Source organism: Amphiprion ocellaris, chromosome 7 (genome assembly GCF_022539595.1).
Source record: "Amphiprion ocellaris isolate individual 3 ecotype Okinawa chromosome 7, ASM2253959v1, whole genome shotgun sequence".
Classification (NCBI taxonomy): Eukaryota; Metazoa; Chordata; class Actinopteri; family Pomacentridae; genus Amphiprion; species Amphiprion ocellaris.
The window spans coordinates 13,041,671-13,065,067 of NC_072772.1; the positions used below are offsets into that span (position 1 = coordinate 13,041,671).

General features: G+C 40.8%; 1 protein-coding gene across 1 annotated transcript in view; it reads right to left on the bottom strand.

Annotated features, from left to right (window-relative positions):
* lekr1 (leucine, glutamate and lysine rich 1) overlaps positions 1-23,397 on the bottom strand; it is an 89,227-nt gene that overhangs the window by 50,821 nt on the left and 15,009 nt on the right. Inside the window, exons 3-5 of the mRNA XM_023299524.3 lie at positions 15,745-16,259; positions 2,999-3,076; positions 21-184 (exon numbers count right to left, since the gene is read on the bottom strand). Of these exons, the coding sequence (XP_023155292.2) occupies positions 21-184; positions 2,999-3,076; positions 15,745-16,259 (757 nt within the window). The remainder of the gene's footprint in view (positions 1-20; positions 185-2,998; positions 3,077-15,744; positions 16,260-23,397) is intronic.

A 23,397-nucleotide genomic window follows, 5' to 3' on the forward strand; every position in this document is an offset into this window, starting at 1 on the left:
TTTATGTACGTATGCGTTACCTGAGAACACCTGTGTGCTGTGCTGCAGTATCTGACATCTGAAGGCCTGCCAGGCCCTCGTCAGCTGGCTGAGGAAACCCCGTACATCCATGAGCTCACTGCCAGAGGAGCGGAGCATGGAGAGAGTAGCTCGCAGGGCCTGCTGCTGCCGCGCACACACACCTCTGACACACAAACACACACACGCAAAATAACAGATTGAGAATAGCTGAAATATATGGGGGAAAAAAAACAACAATTTGCAGGAGAGCCTTTCATTTTTTCCCTCAATAAATTGACGGTGTTTCATTGCTGACACATTTGGCAACAATATCCAAACATCTAATGGGAGCTGTCAGTATAAAGGTTAGGACAACACTGTTAATGGTGCAAATGTTATTAAAGTGAAGTCTGTGTGAATAAGACAACATAAGCCTTCGAAGGTGTGGCTCAGAAAGACTGTAGTTGGAATCCCAAGATGGAGGGGAAATTCTTCCTCTCCCTCCTTCACAAATACTTTGATGAAGGCTCCTAATCTCTAATTGCTCCAGTGGAACAAACAGTGTACTGCATGTTGTGTGACAACATTCCCTGGACAAATCTTTTTTTTCTTTCAAATAAAGCTCCTCTTTCATTACAAAGACCCAGCAGTTGATGAATACTTTCTATTGTATTGTCAGAACTTTGAAAATCACAGTTTGTTCAGTATTTCACTAGCTAACAATACCTGATCTTACAATTAATTCTGTGGCATTTAAGTCAACATGTGAAACTGTACAGACGCAGAGTTTCTACAAGAAGTCTGAATCATTCTGTGTTTGCTTTCGATTTTTCTCCCCCGTTTTTTTGCCAGATTTTGAGTGCTGGAAACTGCAGCCATTTTTGACAATCAGGCTTTAACATTACAGTTATGTTAGTGGGAATGTTAAAATCGTCCTGCCTCGATGAGGGCCATGGATCGTAACTGCATGTTCACCCTACATTTCCCGTTTGCCACTTTACTATATGCCATCAATTAAAAGCTTTGTCTCGCTCCTACATCCATTCCAAAGATATGCGGGCCAGGATAATCTGCCTGATAGTTCTGTGTGTGGGACATGGAGCCGCAATCGGAGGGCATTATTGTTGCACCTTTAAGCCAGCAGTGTTGGTAGCAACAGAGATGAATCAACAACTTTGAATAGGGAAAGCTGGCATGGTAGAACACCCAACACTGACGCTGTTGTGTTATATCACACATCTGAGTGCAATTCTGCATACAGTGGAGTGGCACAACACCGACTTGTTTGGTTCAGTCTGAATGAGCAAAGACGAACAACGACAGCAAAACAAGGGGGTTCTGAGCTGCATTGCAGTGCGATCTCTGTGTAAAAGGTGCTCATCTGTCAGCCCTGTTGTTCACTAGCGACTATTCCAGTGTGCCCTCCACCTCAGGTACACTGATAGGAAATATAGTTAACGGATGCCAAATGCTGGAACAGAAATCAGTGCCTCCATACTCTCAAATGTTGGCCTGTAGATTGACTGTCATGTATTCACATTCCTCAATGTAGTGAATGCATTCCAGGTTTAACTAAATTTCAATATATAAAACATAATTAAGAAATTAATAGAGAGACAAAAAAGGTCATACAAACAAATTTAAAGTTGAATATAAGAGATAGAAGGCAATTGAGGACTGATGTAACCACAATGTCCTTAGAAAAAGGTCCATGTTCTACAGCACTCTCCCTTTTACTCCCTCACTCTCAAAGAAATATGTTCAGAAGAAAAGCACTTTGAGAAACATGAAAGATCACTAGCTCACACTTACACACATAGGTGTACACACACACACACACACACACACGCACATACACTCAATCAAGTCACAAACCAATGCAAGGCGTGGAAAACTAGAGCACTGGAATAGAACATTCTGTTACTCCGAGAACACTTTTGAAGGAACATGTGGGTGAGAGCGCACTGAACAGTTACCTGTTTTTTGAATACACACATATAGGTGGGAACACACAGACACACATATATCTGGAGGGTGAGGACACACATGATGACACACACAAGTATACATTGACTCATATCTGTATACTTATAGACAAATGTCATGAACACTTCTCAGTCTTGCATGCAAAATAATGTGGCTGTTTTTGAGAGGTCCGCAGGGTTGAGTGGTTGTTGTTTTTCTCATTCAAGGTTTGTGGCTTAAGGTGATCAAATATCAAGAGAGTCTCAGACGAGACGAGACGGGATGAGAGGGCAGACTTTGAGCTGGTTTGCAGTGCCTGAGAGTGTGTATGTGTGCGTGCAGAGTGGAGGAGAGCATGGGCACTGCTTGTCACGAGATCCGGTTTTATAATGTCAGATGACATAAATCATAAGGCTGACAGCACCAAATGGAGGAACAGATATGAGCCAGATCTGTCATCGGTGATAAGGTTAAGATAGTGAAAACCAGAGACAGAGACTGCATGCCTTTGCTCGTCCGTCCAATGGTTTACTCATTTAGCAGCTTTCAATGTCACAAGCCTGATTAAAAATCACTTTTCCCCTCCTGACATCTGCTCTACCTCTCTCCCGCTATCTTCACCTCCACCTCTCCCCACTGTCATTAACTGTTCATGTCTTTTCCAAGCTGTCTCTCTGTTTCCAGGAATTAACCAGTAGGTCGGCCAAATTAACTTTATCTCTTCTGTTTTTCCGCTCTCTCTTTTATTGTCTTCTGTCTATCATCCCACACAGTTGTTTCCCATCTGCCTTGGCCTTCCTGTATCTGGTCAAAGAGCGGACAGCCAAACAGGGTGATGGAGACCAATGCTCTACTTTATTTTTTCCATCTTTTACTTTTGTGTTGTTTTGTGTGTGCTGTTTTGGCAGGAAGGAAATTGAAACACCAATTCCATGCTGTTTTTAGTTTATTTACAAAACCTTTAACACATTACTTTACTCCTGGTCTATCATTGTATTTATTTTTTCTTCACTCTCTCTAATTCTTTCCTTACCTAAGAATTTCACCTTGCTGCTTCTCTTTTTCTAGAACCAGCTCTGCTTCTTCCTTCATGGCAGCTGCTATCTCCAGCCTGTCGAAGAAGAAGAAGAGGAGAAAGACAGAGCAGTGAGTGAGAAGAGTGTTGGGCAATATCCATTCATTAGAGGGTATGAGCCAAATGTATTGCCACTGAACTCCCATGGGGGTAAAATGAGCTTATAGACGTTGCAACTTTAATGATATAGAGGAGGGGATGATTGTGATGAAATGGAATTAGATGAAAAATTAAAAATGCCCCTCAGTAGTAATTGATCTAAAGAGATGGGCTTCCCTTTCTGTCTCTTCAAATCTTGTTCTAGATATGATAAATTGAATTCAATATGAGGAGTATCAGCAAAACATGAGGGTCAAATTTTAATTTCAGGTGCAAAATAGTAATAACTTGAACTGGAAAAGAAAAAAACAACATTGCCCTCAAAGCTCTAAAAAGCCAGACAGTATTTTGAAAGTATGGGCATAACAACAGACCCACAATACCTGCACTTGCAATGTTGAGCATGTATGCAGTGGTCCACATCTGCTAAAAATAAATACCTAGTTTACTGCACCCCACCAGTCCTATGCATCTATAATCTGGTTTTGTGTCCAACAATAACCTGCACACACATGAGGAAGTTAAAGGCTATGACATGTGCTTGACTACTCACTAACAAGCCTAGTGTGGGTATGGGGACAAACAAACTCCCTTTCAGTGTAATTTTCCATTCAATTCAATTCTACACCGCCATTTCACAACACGTCATCTCACAGTGCTTAACATAGTAAGGTACAGACCTTATGAATTTTAAACAAAGAACAGAGACCCATACACTCCACAGTTACTGTTGGAATCCTTATGAACAAGCGGTCGACAACAGTGGGAAGGAATCAAAAAAAGCACGTGCTTTCCAGACAGGAGCGATCAAATCTGACAGGTTCCAGCGATCAACCACAAAATATAACTAGTGAGACTGTGCGACCCGGACACCAGAAACAACACATCCTGTTCTTTTCTAAAACACCACAAATGAGCACTGACAGCGAGACAGAGAGAAGAATAAACATAATAAGCAGTAAGAGTTATGCAGAGCAGACTAGACAAATAGACACGAAAACCAGACAGATAATAATCATGAAGTTTAATCAAAAAGTGTAATTAGAATGACATGTAATGATCCTGGCAGGGGATTTTCTGCTCACTGGCAGCACTTTAGACACAAGCATGAGGTAAGCTGTTCAGGGGTCCAACTATCTGGTAAGACGAAAGGCAAGGTTTTCTTCAATTACAGATCAACACCGCCTTTGTTTATGGAAAGTAACTTGTGCTGTGTATGCCAGAGCATTCTGTGGAATACATGTTTTATGAGCAGTATGGTAATATAACACCTTACCCTATTTTCAAATTTTTACAGGTCACTACCAATCTGTGGGTGTGGTAATGGTTACATAGTTGTGTTATTGATATCAACTTTGGGCCGTGCCTTGTGAAAGCCAGCTGGCAAACAAATCTCATCTGCTTTATTTGAACAACCTGTGGATTACACACAGCAGGGGGAAAACTGCAGTACAAACAAGAAGGCTCTCAAACATCATATCTATGAATATACCATATCAAAAACAATATCAGAAACTGACTGTAGGGCTACAAGGGAGGCACTTTACTATTTAAAATAACACAGAAGCAAAAATAAGAAAGCAAAGAATTGCTGAGTGACAGAAATATTAACTGTTATGTGTGTAGGGTTATAAACTAGATTAAATAATCTAAAATGCTACATATATAAATGTTCAAATATATTACTAATAATCAGATACATGCTTGCTGCAAGGGGGAGGGATTATGCAATCAAGAAGTCAGATATGGAGGTTTCAGGTTACCGATGGTAAATAAAATGGTGTTTCTCACGTAGCTCTGCTGAATCAACAAATGAATATAATAGACATCATATAGAAAACATTGAATTATTCTTTCATGCTTGAGGAAATGCAGGTAAGCCAACACAGTATAAGTGACCAATATGACAGCATAGGAGACATGTTGCCAAGATACTGATGCTCTTTTTGTTGTCCTTTTGATGTGCAGAGACTCATATTGTTTTGTGTGAATTCTGACAGATTTCTGTGGTGAGGACTTCAATGGTCTGAACCATTATCATAATAATAGGCTAATTACATACAGTGGATAATTTTTATAGCCAACAGCTATTGTCAGCCAACAGCAGATTTGTTTGTGCCTTTATAGACACTAAAACTAGTGCCAAACATATGCAATAAAGGTCCAGAGATGCCCACCACAAAACATATATGGTGAAAAAACAGGTCAGCAAGAAGAGGAGCTCCTTAGTTTACGTAAAAAAGTCAAAAAGAAAAAGTGTGTGTATTAACAAGAAAAGGACCAAGTCTATGCATACAACAATCCCTAGCAATCAAACAAAGTATACATTTTTACTGCTGCTTGAGCTATATTTGGTCAGTGTCAAGGCCAAGTTATATTCAATACGTCTGATGCTGCGCCAACTGCCAGATAGAGAGCAGGCAATCTATAGAGCAAAGCAGATAGTCTTGTCCTGCCCAGCAGGGTGAAGTAACAACATCAGCCCTGTTGCCATGTTATGTCAAGGACGCACATAAATTCATTTTTATAGCAACACACTACTTTCTGCAGTGCAATACTGTTCAAATAATGCTTTTGAGGGTACGGTGCCATGGTGTGTTCCAACACTTTTTTTATGCAAACAGAGGGGGTTGTAAGTAATCAAGATACGTTGGGACACCTGCAGGATTTGGTAGCACCAAATTTCAAGTCTTGATCAACCTCCATAGCTGCAGAACAGTTTAAAGTTGTTAACCCATTTCTTGTTCCCTGAAAAAGGCCCTTTTTTATATATATATAAAATTCGGAAATGTACATTATTTTTCGATTTTGGGTAACCTAACCTTTTTTTAACCTCTGGCAGTTCACCACTTATCTTTGTACAATTTCAAGCTATTCATTGGACCTGAACTACTTGAATTTCAATAAAAACTAGAAAAAGTGGGGCGCGCTAAAATTTTTTACCGGTAGCGTACACACTTGAAAAAAAGGTAAATTCTCTCTCTATCTGTGTGACACACTCTCTCAGTAAGATTTGCATGTACAGTAGGGATGCTGAGAGCCATGTGGGGTGAGAAAGGGTTGAGCTAGTATGCGTGTTTCTAGTAATCCCATGTCTGCGTGTGTCTGCGTGTGTCTGCGTGTGTGTGAATGGGAGGCCATGTTTGAGTCTGAATGCGTGTTTACAAATAAATAAGCAAGCATGTGACTATGGCTTAGCTGATGTACAGTAGACTATGTGGTCCCGTCTGTGTGTGTGTGTGTGTGTGTGTGTGTGTGTGTGTGTGTGTGTGTGTGTGTGTGCTTGTGTGCATGTGTGTGTGAGGCCGTGAGAGTTAGACTTTTCCATGCGCATTTTAGCCTGTGTTTGTATGTTTGCCACTCTCTGACCAAGTCTGTGATCCTGTGTGTGTGTGCGTGTGTGTGTGTGTGTGTGTGTGTGTGTGTGTGTGTGTGTGTGTGAAATGTGTGTATTTGTGCGTGCATGCCGTTGCTTTTCGAGTGATGGCAGCCCAGACTCCCACTGTTCACCCATCTGTCCCCACCAGTCCCAAAGCGAGAACAGAAAGAACTCTGCCTCGAGAGGGCTGTGCGTGTTTGCGTGAAAACACACACACACCCTCTCATGTGTGTGTGTTTTGTATACGAATTTGTGTGTACTTTGTGTGCGTGAGCCCGAGCTCCTGTTCCCAGGGCAGTGGCTGTCAGTGGAATAACTAGGTAGTGCTGTGCCAGTAAGTGCGTGCCAGATTAGAGTACCCCCTACCAGCAGCCCAAATCAACTGCCTCATCAGGACATGTCACACACACACGCACGCACGCACGCACGCACGCACGCACGCACGCACGCACGCACGCACGCACGCACGCACGCACGCACGCACGCACACACACACACACACACACACACTTACAGCAGACAAACAGTCAGGCACACACACATCAACAACACTGATCCCAGCCACAGTGTTATCGTGACCTACCAAGTCAAATGTTTTCTGTTTTTGGGTGTGTATGCGTCACACAGTTTACAAGTTTAGTGCCGCTTCATATTTTCAGAGGATGGAGCTTGAAGGTCAACGTTACAAAGCCAAACTTAACATCCCCCAGGAGGCTTATTTTCAACCACTGACTGTGTACAAAATGTTCTGTCATTATGTCTGTTTATCCTAGCTGTGGTGCCGGGCTAAAACTGGGTGAAAAGAGTCATTGTGATGAACTTGACTTTAAGGCCAGTCTTTATCATGTTTTTAGGGGGGTGTTGGGGGGAGGGTAGTAATTATTGATTTGGTGTAATTCCCTGTTAGCCACAAGATACAATTAAATGAGTTGGAACATTTCAAAAAGCTGCCCACCATTGACGGCTGAAGGCCTTTTAACAGTGGTCAGTGTGAATTTGACATAGAGGCATTAACTTAATAATACAGCATGTCAGTGTAATGTGGTCGCATATTTTTGTGTGTGCTTGTGCTGGTATTTTCTGTCATCATTGGAAGTGACATAAAAGCTTCCTCATATCAAAGTGTCATCTGTTCCCCCACTGTGTGTGCGCATGTGTGTGAGTTAAAAGACAGTTTTGATCAGCAGCCTGGCAGGACATTCAAAGCTGAAAGCCATTTTACTTTGACCAAAAAGGAGCACAAACAGAATGTAATACACCTACACCCAAAGAAAGACGCATTAACATGCACAAAGTCATCCGCAAGTACTGCTTTCAAATGTTTCTGAAACTAAAAATCTAAAAGCACATTTTGGACTTGTCAACAGCTGGTTAAATGTTACAAAGACAATATTTTAATCATTCATTTTAATCATTTACTGATAATGTCTCTGTGTGTTGTGTGTGTATGGCATGACACCTGTCTGTATATATTTTGTTTTTTCAGGTTATCTGGTAACCATGTCTGGGATGCCATAACAATGATAGCAATCATCAAAACAACACACATAGACACAAGGACACACACACACACACAAAGTACAAAGCATAGACACTGATATCATTTTATAGCTAACAAAACTAACCCAAAGGATGAAATGCCTTTGTCTTCCAGCTTCATTTTAAATTCTGAAAAGCCATGTGTATGTCTGTGTTTCATTTGTATGTGTGGGTTGCTATGCTACTGCTTCAACATGTTATTGTTGACTGCCACATAAACCCTGTCATATTGTGTGTGTGAGAGAGAGACAGAGAAACACACACACACACACACACACACACACACACACACACACACACACACACACACACACACACACACACACACACACACACACACACACACACACACACACACACACACACACACACACACACACAATAATACCATTGTTTATGTTTGTCTTGTTGTCATGAGCCCCACAGTGAAGCAACTATTACAGTCAAGCAGAGGTCTTCTGTCAGGGACAGTTCTCCTTCAACGCAAAAAATATATGCACACAGTAGAGTGTGTGTGTTTGTGTGTATGTGTGTGTGTGTGTGTGTGTGTCAGTGAGTGTGAGAGAGAGAGAGAGAGAGTCAATCTGTTTGATGTGGTAATGTGAACTTGAAGTTGGATCTGTGCTGCAATCTTACATGCAGGCTGTAAAGGCTGCTTAACTCTGTACATAGAAGACTTGGCATATTACCTAACAAATATGCACACACACACAAACAGAGAGGGATTGAGTGTATAGTCATTTGTGTATTGTTTCTGTGGTTGCCAGTGGAAACCAGAAATTGAAATAAAGCCGCATGAGTACATAACTAATTTGCATGCGAAGTACTTCCTTGTTACAAATGGATGCCTTTCTATTTGCCATCCATCATTTGTCCCCCCTTCACTCCCCCTCTCTCACCTGCAAGTTGTCTTATCACTGCTACGATCCAGCCCCAGGTGTGTGCATGTGGGTGTACGCATGTGCGCTCACACTTTTTTATGATTCATTCTTAATAACTGCCAAGTCCAATTTTTGTTACTCTGCGCAAGAGTGATTATCCCATCCACTGCAGGTGTATACAAATGTGTTCATGCGCGTGCACTCTTGCACAAAGGCCAAACACATGACACACACAGTCAGGTACAGACGCATACAGCCTCACACCAAAACACACTGTTTGGATCAAGAACAAGAGAAGCCAGCCAAGAGGAAGCAAGCAGAGCATATTAAATTCCCAGACACTTCTCTCAAAGCCATAAGCATGCGCACAAGTTACATGATATGTTTCAACCTGTCTTGAGTTAAAGAAGCGCTGTCTGTCCAGATCAGTTTTTCACACAAAGGGAGAAGTTTAATATCTCAGTCCCTTTTATCCTCCCTCAAAAATTTCATGGCTATTTATTTTTAACCTTCAATATGGAGTTCAACTTTTCTCACCCTCTCACACCGACTTGGTGACAAGAGTTAAAAACTAATTCAGAGCCCCAAGGGTCTGACCTGGCTTTGTAGCCCTCCACACAAACAGCTTTAACAACAGATTGGACACTGCTTGGTTTTGGAAACCTGGTGTGGGATGGAAATGTAACTTTTTGTCACGTTAAACTGTGTACACATTGTTGTTTGCATAGCAATCTGGCATCTATCAGGGATTTTTATCTGAACTTCAACAACTACAATAATTAGCCTTGTATCTCTTTGAAAATGTTACAAAACTGAGAGTAAAAATCTTAATGCAGCTTGTTGAGAATGGTGCTGCTGGTGTCCTGACAAAAATGAATAGAACACAATAGATCCTTAGTAGGGTGCCAATTGCAAGTGTTACTGTTAATGAGTGTCAGTTACACCCTGAACACATGACGATTTGTTGATGAGCAGGGGGTTAAAAATACTTCATATTTAACAGTTGCGTTGCATTATTATCTTAACAGGGACAACGTAAAACATCCTTCATCACTAAGGGGAATATTACGGACCTTTCAGAAAAAAGATTCCACCTCAGGTCAATCTAATATGAGGTGAAAACAGCATGGTCTGTTTCCCTCTTCCTCGCTTTCCCTACCTCTGCCTTTCTCATCAACAGATCAAAATATCTCAAGTTCATCTGTGTTTGAACTTGTCTAGCAGGTGACATTTCAAAATGAGGTTTAATTGCCCTGTACACTATCTAACTGCAGAGTGATATCATTCTCACCTTACATCCTCCTGTCATACACCTGTTACCAACACACAAACACTCAGACACTCATGTTACGAACATGCACACTGTCTGACAGGTGACATTTTTATTTCACTTTGGTGTGTGTATTATTATAGACCTACCAGTCAGGTTCTCCCACTACACACACAACCCGATCACCCCTCTCATCCTGTCATACTGACACAGGATCAAAGTCAGATACAGAAAGAAAGCAGCAGAATGTCAAGAGAAGAAAGAAGAGGAAAACCTGTGTTGGTTTGGCTCCAGATGTGTGTGTAGGGGTAGGAAGGTTTGCGTGATCTTTGATCAAACCTGTGTTCATGAAAAACTAGTTCAAGTACAAAAACAGCAACAAAAAGCCAGAATGCTTGTTTAAGAAGCATTCTGACTAGAATTTACACTGATTCTTGTATGAAACCTGTTTTTTTTATTGTGGTAAATTATATATTCTCACAAACAAAACTAAGAGGGAGAGTGGAGGGCCGTCAATCACAAATATATCTCACTCCTGCTGTGTAGCCAGCCATTCATCATCATTAACTCCCACACGCTTGCCATCTTTTCCTTTCCTATCTCTTTCCCCTGCCTTTTATTATTATGAGTGTGAGCGATGGTGTACAATTACAGCGAAGTACTGGAAAATTACTGGTGTAACTGTTGAGGGTCAACTGAGAGGAAAAAGAGAGGAGAGTGAAAGAGTGTAACTAAAAAGCAAATGAGTTTGTGAGCAGTTAAAGTGGAAGACTGAATTACAACATGCCGTTCAGCTGAAAAGAAAATTTTGTAAATCTGAGTGCAAAAGAACACAGAGATATGTTGAAAAAGGAAAGCAAGCAAGGAAGGCAGAAAGTCTGTTGCTGTCAGTCCACACTAGCTTCTCACACATCACTGTGTCGTGCATCATTATCTCTGCCTGAACTCTGACCTCCTGACCTGCGTTTGGCCCCGAGGCTCCAGAACACAACAGCGCGCGCCATGTGTTTGTGTGTTTGTTTGCGTGTTAACTCAATGAAGAAGCAGCGTATGACAGAGAGATAATCAGCTTACATTAGACCACGCAGTGGATTGGCTCACCAGTCTACCGGACATATACCAACATACAGACAACCTAAAACCCTGCTTACCATATGAGCGCACCGGCTGTGCCATACACACACACATACACACACACTGCAAAAATTAAAGCAAATTATCCATCATGAACCAATCCCTACTGTATGTTTAAGCCAGGCTTAAGTGACAGACGTAAATTATTTGTCATGGTTTCCATCAGCTCTTAATCTAAGAAACTTCTCTAGCCATCTCTTACTTCCACATTACAGACACTCAGCTTACTATGTTGTGAGCAGTTAACGGTTTGGACACTTACAAGTCGTCATCATTTTGTGTCATGTAAAGGACTGTGTCAGTGATTATGTACAATCTACAAAAATACACTGTGGGATCATTAATAGTATACAGATGGCATATTCACTCGCTTCATCTGAAATCACTACTTATCAGTGTCAGTCAAACCACTCAAATTAGGGATCGACTGATATGTTTTGTTGTTTTTGCTTCGATGACCGATATTTGGAACAGCTGTATATTGCATGTTATATATTACCAGCATGTGACAGTAGGCAACGTGTTATTCAAAACAAGATTACTTCATTTATAATGATTACTGTAGCTAAGTATGTACAATAGAAATATGACACCCTCCTCTGTTTACTGTATGATCGACAGATTGAGACTGAACAGTTAGTTTCCTCTTTTCCCGCAGCTGCGTTTGCTATTCTTGTCTGTTTTGCTAATCCTTCATTGTTCTGTCTCTTTTACTGCCCACTAAGGCCCCTATCTTAAAGTCGTGAAGGACTTATTGTTTTCCAGATACTGTTTTGGGGTAAGCTGTAGCTGCCTCCTAACTTAGTCACTAGCTGTTAGCATAGCTTTAACTATGGTGAAAAAGACCAGATTTCTGATTTGTGGCAATGACCTGTGTTTTTTGCTCAGTATTTGTAGGTTGTGTTTCTGCTAGAGAGATGTGTTTCTCAGTTAGAACAGACTGACATAGTTAATCTTACTTTAGAAAGATATTACAGTATTCTAGATAGCGTCAGCCACAGGCTTAGAGGCACAGCAAGCCTCTTAGTGATAGTCTTATCCAAGCATTATCAAGAAAATCAACTGGTTACAATTTGAGCAGTATTTGCTCTCACCTTCCAAACAAAGCTCTGGTAATTCATTGGTGCTGCTCTTCTCTGCAAATGCACTCATCTGTCACTGTTAACGGTAGCTTTCAGTGTTGATTGGCCGTTACTCATGACATGTAACCAATCAGATTGAGCTGAGACCACACAGTGACTATAGACAGAGTCGGCTTCATAACAGCCAAAATAGCGCAATTCATTTCATCAGTAACAAGCAATATGAATGATGATGCCTATAATTAAAAAAAAAAAAAAAAAATCCTGGTTCAAATATCTGTTTATGTGCATTATGTCAATATGAGGGCTAACCAAACAATAAGAGGCACAAGTAACACTCACTGCGGTGCATATTTTTCCTGATGTGCCCTGAGGTTGCTGGTGCTGGAATGGCAGACTAACTGTTGCTTACATAGCTTTCAAGAAACTTTATGTCGAGGTTCCACAATTTTGCTATCTCCTGTCGAACATGCAAAGTACTTTCCAAATAGGTTTGGTTCTTGGATTGCTCTGACTGTAAAGTCGTTAAAATTTTTTGTTAATTTCAGCTTGACCTGCATTTAATGTTCAAATAATGAAAGTAACATTATGTGGCTTCTGTCCTTCTTGTAGTGTGTTTAGTGGAGCAGCCCAAGCCAGCGTGAGAACTCATGTCAGCTGTTATCCGCCATGTTTCATGCTGTACGAAGACGAAGACAACGAAAGAAACGGTGAAAGCTAATCAGCCAGTGAGTTAAATGCTCCCTGTATTGAAACCTGTTTGAAAAAGTTGTATGCATCATCCATGAAGCACACTGACTCTTTTAAAAAGAAGTCACAAACTTGCTAAAAAGAGCATTTTTTGAGCTTCACAAATGTGCATAAAAATGCAGTGGGGAAACACGGTTTATGTCTGTACGAATTCTGAGTCAGTAAAAATATTCAGCAAACAATTCTCAGTTCTTTGTAAGGTTATCATACTGTTTGTCCACATCCGTCCTACCTATTTATCCAGTTCTAATAGCCATCACAGGAGTAAAGACTGAAGATGAATGAAGAAAAATTACACATGGTTGACATATTATTTCAGTCCAGATGTGTTTCAAATGCTTTATCCACTATCAAAATAAAACACTGGAAATTAACCATGCTGTAATTCTATCAGCCATAATGAGTAATAGCCTATAAATGCGTAAATGGCCCATGTCGTTCAACTGAAATTATGAGAAGGCCTACCATGCCATAAAACAAAACACAGTCTGCAAATTTACAGTTGCAGGAAGACGTTTAAAGTTACTGCCTGTTGATGACCTCTGTTCATGCTAAAGATGGGTGGAGTGATACTACACTATTATCTACAGGAATTACACAAAGTTAATTGAACAGGGTTCTGCCATTTGCATACCGCACAGGACCTTCATTTGGCTGATACAGAATTGACCTAATGATACTGTGCTTTTAAACTGACAGTAATTATAATGAACAACCATTTTATTCTGTCTTTCCATAACATCCTCTAAATTATTATACAATTGTGGTGTCCACTTGGAAACTGAAGTTGGAGCTGCAGATGTGGGTGCATGGTGTCATACACTTGTGTGACAAGGGCTTTAGAACTGAATCACTGTTTTGTGTGTCAACAGGACAGTCATTAGAGATTTTGGGCTGTTCACAGCATTTTCTCGAGACGTGGCATGCAAGCATTTCCTACATTTCTCCCAGAAACTTAACTCAGCCTTTGATGACAGTTTGTTTACAGACATCTGCTATTTGATTACCAACTCTTTAAAGCTGATGTAAGTGACACAACAGAAATCTTAACCACCTGCTAGCTTGTGTGCATGTGTGTGTGTGTGTGTGCACCATATGTCACTTAATGTGGGTAGCCACACACAGACAAACAGACTTTCCTTGCATAGATGATGTCAACTTTCCATGAATTTGGGCATATTAAGGGGAAATAGTAAAATGCAACTGTGTATTTACCATCTTCTTCCTAATTCTACAGCAAAAACACGTACTAGCAATTAACAAAGTGAATGAATATATATTTGTGTACAGTATGACTTCATCGTAATTACAACCTGAACTGATACCAATGATGTTACATTCATAGGAAAGCTACACTTTTGGTGTGCACTTACATTTCCCAGAATATCTACTGACAGCCCCCAGGGAACATGCCTGAGCCTGCTGAATTCAGCTGATACAATACATGTGTAGGTGGGGAGAAAAATAGCAATAAATAATGGGCTGTTAAGGCTGTTTTTAATCGAGAAAACCTTCTGTCGGCTTCCTTCTGTGTGAATGTTCAATGTCGATGCATGACAGTAAGTATTGAAAAAGGTCTTCCTCCATAATTCTGAGGGTCTGAGATGTTCACCTGCATTCGTTTTCCATTGGATATATGTGCTTTGAGGGAAGACTTTTTCTTAAAACTGATATTAAACTGGTTGAACTCTCAATGTGTTGTTTCACCATTGTTTGTCTGAACCTGACTGGACCAGAAAATATAAAACCACCATTCTTAAGGCTGTAAAGACCACAATAAAATGTACTTTCTTAAAGAGGCATTTCACCAATGGACAAAAGATTACTTAAAAAAGGACTTCTCTATTTAAGTGGCAGAAAGACAATAGCTGCAGTTATCTAATGCCTCTCTTACAGGTGAAAACCCTACAACACAGAACCAAAAAGGATATCTTTTATCCACCTAACACCTCCACACATCCTGATTCTAAAACAGACTCTGCCCCCTCATGTATCATTTTTGGACACTGATTCAAAGTAAAAGGCAGCAATGTGGTACAGTGTCATGAAGTTGTTACTAACTATAGGCAAAAAAAAAAAAAACACCTTCCATTTCCTGATAAAACGAGGTGGTTTGTCAAACGTTAAGTTCACAAAATTTTTTATGATACTAAGTCTGTCTACAACATTGTGTATGACTATGCTTTTCTGTGCAGCATTTTCCGCCTGTAAACAAACCTGAAAATATATTGCAAAACTGTATATATTCACTTGGGATTCAATCAGTAAGAAAAAATATGCTTTTTCGGATGTCTTCCCAAGTCTCATCTCCGCTTTTCTTTTTCTAGGTACATGATGATGGTGAAGGGGTGGAAGATGACAGTAGAATGTATAATTATGCTGCAAAGTTTGCATGAAAGATGCACATACATGTGTGTGCCAGTGGGATGGATGATTTGTCTGAGTTAGTTTGTTTGTGTGTTTTTGTGTTAGCAGCATGACTCACAGGATAATTGCCCACATGAAACCTGGCATTAGCGATCATTTCACACCAGGGATGGGAAGCACAGACAAACACCTACAAACCTCACCTCTCTTCCAGCTGTTGCACGTTTTTTCTTAGCTCGTCTAAATTTTTATTGGCCTTTTGAAGTGCGTCATTCAGAACTTTCTCTCTCTCCTCGGTTTTCCTCTCCAGGTCTTCTCTCTGCCTCCTGAGTTTCTCTGCCTCCAAGTCTCCCAGCTCTCCTCTAAGTTGTCTCTCTTTTTCTTCAGAGATTTTATGGTACTCCTCTTCCATCTCTCTCCTCTTCCTATAATATTTAGCTTCAAACTCATCTCTCAGAACTCTCGCTGTGTTTTGGTTGATTTCTTCTTGCTCTTCTCTTGTCTTTTTCTCCTTGACTTCTGCTTGGTGAAGTGCCCTCTCCAACTCCAGTCTTCCCAGCTCCAGTGCTTCATGCTGGGCCTTCTCTCTCTGGGTCGTTTCCCTCATTTCTTGGAGCTCGGACTCTAACTGAGCCAATTGGGTGTGCAGCTGATGGAACTCGTGGTATATGAGGTAGCTTACACCGCAGTAAAGACACACTATTTCACTGCTCTCCATCTGTAGAGAAAATAAACACAATTTTTTAGAGTTAATGATTAAATAAATAATTACCAATAACATCAGAACTGCAATTATTTACACAACTTTTATTATCTGGTGGTGGAAAAAAGTTTTCGGACACCCTTAAAATGTGACACAGTCTCAAATATCATCATGAAATATTTGTGGAAAAAAATCTTTTTTGTGTTTCAAAAGGTGTGGCTGCATTAGACAGACATAAACAAATATAAATAATATCAAAACTATATTCTTGATAGTTTCAATATGTCAGTCTCAACATTGTCGCTATCAAATTCAACAAATAACAGAGAATGTGTTCCTAACGGAACAAAAAATAAATAAACCATTGCATCATCAAATTAATATTTAGTAGTTCTCCCATTAGCAGGCAGTAGAGCTCTAATCCAGGCTGGCATGTTCCCCACGAGCCTTTCACACTGTTGAGGGGTAATCTAGTCCCATTCTTCTTAAATTAATGCTTATAATTCTTCTAAATTCTTTGGTTTACGCTTTGAAACAGACCTTTTGATAATCCATCACAGATTTTGAATGGGGCTCATGTCTGGGGATTGAGCTGGCCACTCTAAGACCTGGATACTGTGCTCCTGCAGCCAAGTTCTCCTGGCCCCGGATGTGTGGCAAGAGGCATTATCTTGTTGAAACATCCAGTTTTCACCTCGATGGAACAGTGCACGTGCATAAGGGACCATGTGGGTTTTGAGAATGGCACACAACACTTGGCAAAGTTGTTCCCAGACAGTGAGATGACCAACACCAGCAACACTCATGCATCCCCAAACCATGATACTCCCTCAACCATGCTTGACAGTAGGTACTGTACATGCTGGAGATAATGCTTCGTCTGGCCTTCTGCCTACCCTCACATTAGCAGGAGGAAGATAAAGTTGGAAACCGGACTCATCTGACCACAGAATCTTCTTCCAGTTCTTGGATGTCCAGTTCTTATATGCTTGGGCCCAACGATGCTGGACTAACCTCTGTCTCCCATTGACCAGGGGCTTCTCAACAGCCTTGTAGAACCTTAAGCAATGATCTAGAAGTCAGTCATTTCTTGCTGAAGAAACCCTTGGACACCCAGATCTTGGTTTGTCTTCCCAGCTGTTGGTTCATCTGTATTTCTGCAGTTTATCCAACTATTGTTAGTTGTACTTTGCATGTATCATCTGTCTTATCCACAGTTCAAAAGCGATGTCTGATTTTCATTGGTTAATTTTCATAGAATCTTTATTATTACTTTGGTCAGATTCAAATTATTTCTGTGACCATTGTGAGTTTTTCTTTCATTGACTGAGGGGTACCAACAATTTTGTCCACATGTGTACGTATGAGTATTTGTACCAACTGCATATTATATACTATATAAATCCATATTTCAATCTAATTTTTAAAAAAAAACATCTTTATTCTGGAAGTCAAATTAGGCTAAATTTAGAAATAGCATTTTTGGGTTTTTTTGTGGTTTATTGTGTGGGGCATTTAAAACTGTGCAAAAAAGACCTTCAGATTTATTCATCACAATCTGTTTCAACCATTGGTGTCACAAAGAGAATTTTACTGTATTTGTCAGCAGTTCAAAGCAGAGGAACTCAGATACTTTAATCCTTCCTTCAGATATTGTCTTTACCACTGTTCTCTCCCCAAATTATTTTTCCTTCACTGTGCATGTCAGCGTACTCTCTCCAAGCTGCTGTCACGTCTTTCAGGCTCATGAGGGATAAGATCGTATCCCTCGAGCTTTCATCTTCTTGACGATATGTGGCAGAGAGGCAGCTGATACTTGAATAGCATTCTGACAGCTCCCATGTCAGAAAGCTCCAAATAGACTGCTACATGATGTAAACAAGGTGAAATAAACTTTCAAACAAAGCTGACAAAGGTGAGCAGAACTGATTGTTTAACTCAAGACACAGGGGTCATGTCATTGCCTTTGAGTGCATATAATTAAAAACTGGTCATGACATTTGGATTGTACTTTTTTTTTCAAGACTAGGAAATCTAGTCATGGTGAATGGTGATTTTATGACTCTAGTGTCACATTTCGACTGGATTTACTGTTTTCTGATAAACCTCTTTTAAAAGGCATTCCTGTGGACATTTTTGCTTGAGAAATTAACATACTCATTTGTTTTAGGAACCCCGTAACCTTTCCTTCTTTGTCCTCAGGCCCACAACACCAAGGACTGACATTAACAGTAATTCCAGCAGAATGTTTTATCTCACTCATCATGTGTAACTCATCCTTTGGAGAGGATAGGAGCGGAAAACAGAAAATAATGTGAAGCAGGTAACATTTTAAGGGTCAAATTCATTACATTTACTGCTTAAGGACACTTCAAATAATGCCAGATATTATATGTTTTCATTAATGAAGAGCAAGTCAAAACATAGCTGAGAAATAATTCAGAGAAAGCGTGCTTCAACCAACCAGGTGCAAGAGCACAAAAAGCTTCCTAATTGTCAAAAATGCTAATTAAGATGTAAATATAAGACTACTGTTTTTATAATAAAATAAAACATCATTTAGATTGTATGATAAATAGCTCAAGACTGAAATCTATACTGAGATGACTTTTAATTAGCGTTTGAAAGTTCCATTATGACATCCCCTGTAGTGATGTACAACTACAAGCAGGTTAGAACAATTGCTAAGAGTCTAAACATAAAAAGACAGTTGAGTAGAAGGACAGAGATTAAAAGAATGGCAGCCACTGTTTGAAAGTCCTAAAAGGCACCGAAATTGGTTTTACTGAATGACCATCATTCTTGACATCCCGCTATTCTTCTGCCTCTTATGTTTCTTTCTTCTTTACGCTAAGAGAGAAGTCAAAAAGCCTGGCAGAGTGGTAGTCAAGACAGACAGACAAAACACACAGCATCACTTGAAAGCGCTTTTGACATGACAAATGATTGGCAGGTGACACGTTAATCAAGATAAAGCTTCTCTCGCTGTCTCTTCACCGGCCACATCTAACTTTCAGCATCTGTCCCCATCTATCAGCGCCTTCTTGTTCTGTGTTAGCATCTTGTCTGTCTATGTCAGGTGAATTTGCAGATTACGGCTGCCTCCTGTCTGGAGGACAGCGGGGGTCTGGTGTCGAGCTGCCATGACAAAAGACAGACAAAAGAACACTTTGTCGGAAAGCACTGCAGCCGACAATTAATCATCGTTTATAACACCAACTGTGCAACAACACAATAGTGTTTCTGTGATTCTGGACTGAAGCTAAACCGAATGCTCAACATAACTCACATTGACAATGCTAACATGTTGATGTTTAGCAGATATAATGCTGCCCACATTGCACAGATTTGTTAATTAGCGCAAAGCACAATTAAGAGTGTGTCTTGGTTTCTCTTTCAGTTCCACATCCTGAATACAGTACTAGGAACCAGCATGAGACTCCTGATTGATTTTGGTGCTGCTTAATGTTCACGTATTGTCTTTGCAGGATTCCTTGTGTATTTGGACGATTGTATAATAACGCAAATATGTGCTGCTAATGGTTACACTGTAGGCATTTGAAACCCCTATTGTTGGACATTTGCCCTAATAAAGATCTAGAAACATAAAGACAGTAAAAAAAAAATGGGACAGTGAAGATAGAAAGAGAGAGGAAGAAGTATATCAGTGCGGTTGGAGAGAAAGCTCCACAGCATGACAATGTATTACATTGTGTTGCCACAGAATGCACTCTGGAGAATATGGGCTATTATCTGCATGGTGAGTGTGTACAGTATGTGTGTGTGTGTGTGTGTGTGTGAGAGAGCGAGCGAGTGAAGGAGCGAGACAGAGAGAATAAGTACGTGCAAGTGTGAGCAATATTTGGGACTGGGGCTCTGGGGGTTTTAGTGTTTACTGTGCAGATGTCCTCATGGTTCCTGGAGGCACGGATACAGCAGTTTGTCAAATAATGCTTATGCATGTAAATCTGTGTGTGTGTGTGGGAGGGTGAGAGTGGGTGTGGTGGGGGAGTTCTTTATGCAAGTGGTGTAATCAAAGATGGACAACAAGGGGGCAATACACAATGTTAAAGTAACCTGAGGGCTGAATCGTGCCTTAGCGATGGCTTGACACACACACATAAAAGCTTTCTCACACTCATACAAACCAGCAAAAACACAGTCAAAAGCACATTGTGCACGCACGGGGGGCAGATGAAAGGCACAGACAGAGACACACACACCCACAGACCCACAGAGTGACAGACAAATGGACACGTTAAAACCCACACCGATACAAGCACAAACATGCACGCGGTGACAAACACAAGACACGGACATAGACAGACACATACAAAGGCAAATTTACTCACATAAGCATCTTCAGACAGGCAGGAAACTCACACAATCACACACACACACACACACACACAGATATACACACCCTGAGGGCAGAATGTCTGCGCCACCAGTGGGCTGTGTGCTCCCGTGACTGAGTTCAGCCCCGCGGGGAGACCCCTTGCCCAGGGCACTGACACGTTCACTTAGCACTCAAACCACAAAACTAACCCCTCCACACGCTCACATACACGACAGCTACCACACACAGGCACACATGCCTGCCAAAAAACCTGCAAGGAGGAGGAGAGAAGAGAGAGGGAGACGAGGATGGTTTTGATAAAAACAGGGAAGTGATGGAAAAAGAAAGAAAATTGGGAGAGGAGGAGGAAAAAAGGTCTTGTCCTTTAAATGTTTCATGCCGCAGCCGATTCTTCTCTTCTACACACCAAACCCCTTTGTCCTCTAGTGCACACGACACAGCTCCCCTTGTGTCTCTCTTATCTCTCTTTCATTCTGCCTCTTGATTGACTCCATTAGCATGCTGGACTGTTGCCAAAAGCAATTTAAAACATTCAATTTCAAGACACATACAGCTTGAACACTTGTACCACACTGGTCCAATTAATCTGCAATGAATATGACAATGAATACTGTATTATATATAGGGTTAATAAATATCTATGACAAAAGAGACTGCTGTAAAGTCAACATGCTGTATGTATGTATGCAAAACACACATAATGCCTCAGGGTACATCAGTGGTGTAGTAGCTATGAAAGTGTGTGTCTTTCCTTATCTTCAGTCAATAACCACAGCACACTGAATAATCAACCTCTTCCTGTAACTGAACCTCCAGCATATGTCCACACCTAACAGGTACCAAGACTGCAGTCAGTATGGGTGTGTGTCTGTGTTTTGTGACTTGGAACCTCTCCACAGTCCATGTTATCACCACAATGCCTCTGTGCTCCATCAATTAAACATGCAGCTATTACCTCTCAACTGATGTGAAACATTTAAGAGGGGTGGAGTGGCACAGGGTGTGCAGGTGGGGGTGACGGGGTGGGGGCAGTCTGTGGGTGGTTGGTGTCTTGCCAGGATGAGAAACATAATTAATTTAAACAATGCTTTTTTAACTGTCTGCATGTGTGTTTGCGTCTGCGCTCATTGTCTCATGCACTCAGAGTGGAGATGGATCACGGCATGCAGACAAGAAATATAAAAACTTTTTATATTTCTTGTCTAAATGCCGTGGTCCATCTCCACTGGGAGAATTAGATCTTTTTATTAAAAAGATCTAATTCTCCCAGTCCAACAACTTGTTCCCCTTCTACAGTTCTTATTTCATCCTGAAATATTCCCTAATAATTCCATGCATCTCATATTCTCCTTTGTCCTTCTCTCTTTCCTCCTCTTCCTCCAAAACAACTGTCCTTTCCCTCCCTCTTTTCCTAGTCTTCCTGCTTTTCTCCCTCGTCCACCTCCGCCTCCTCAGCTACAGCTGCCGTGACCCATCTGCCTCATCAAAACACCAGAAGTGGGTCACTGTCACGAACGCAGACCCTTCATGTTGCACACACATGCATGCAGACAACAGACACACACACACAGACACACACACATGAATACCCAGTTTACCCCCCCATGTCCATACGCACACCCAAACACGCATTCCGTGACCAAAACTGACCCAACAGGCATGCAGACACTTATACACACAAGCATGTATTGTGCACACAGACAGTAGTATGTACCTGTGTATCAGTGGCCATAAATAAATTCAGTACTGAATCAGTTTCCACATTCGGATCATTTCAAATGAAGCAACTGATGCACGTGTTTGCAGTATGTTATAAAAAGCAGAAATGGTTTTTAAAGAAGCAAGAGGAACTATACTGTGAGCACAGTTACTTACTGGACAACACATAGAGGTGCTTAAAGGCATTTAAAAAAGGCTTGGATTAGAGTGTGTTTTGTACTTCTCAAATCTCAGACAGAGACTAATACCAGTCAACATGAGCATGACCAAAATCTGACCAAAAAAAACCCAATTTGTGTCCCTTAATTGTATTTGACAAATAAGTAGAAGGTCAAGGCTTTTATTGCAGGCCACACACAGCAGGCAGAAACAGAGTATTGTAGACAGCAGGCCACAGCAGATATTCACAAACAGACAGACTAAACAGTTTATTGTCTCTAATCCTCAATACCCTTGTGTAATTTTAGATAGTAGGGAGGTCAGAAAAACCATAACCCCCACACACAGTTACAGACACATTGAGGAACAACTCAGTGCACACAGAAATCTGTTTAGAGATGTTATGCAGGGGTACAAGGCACTTAGGCATTTTTGGGGGGTTGCCTGGAGGATTAGAGGCATTAGGATTAGGTTTAATCAAGTGATATTACGATGGGCGCCCGATTTAGAGAGGAAAAAACAAAGGCAGGAATACTGCCTCACATCATACCTGGATCCTTCTCTTTCTTTTTTAAATTCTCTCTCTCTTTCAATCTAACAAATGCTTTCTCCTTTCTGTCTCCTAATCTGGCACTCCAGCCCGCCTCTGTCTCTGTCTGCCTGTGAAATCACAGACACGATAGATCACGCAAGCATTTAAGAAGGGATTAAGTAGTTAAGGGACTTACCCATGTTTTTTATCCCTAATTTTCTGAAATTATTTTTCTTTTTGGACTCTAACAGTGTATGAGAGCTTGTTGAGTGTGTGTGTCCTACAGAAAACATTGTCCAGCTGTGCTCTTGTTTTGCCGTGTCAGAATGAGAATGTTTTGATGAGCTTTGTCACTTTGTGTGCGTGTAAGCGCTTTTGTTGTG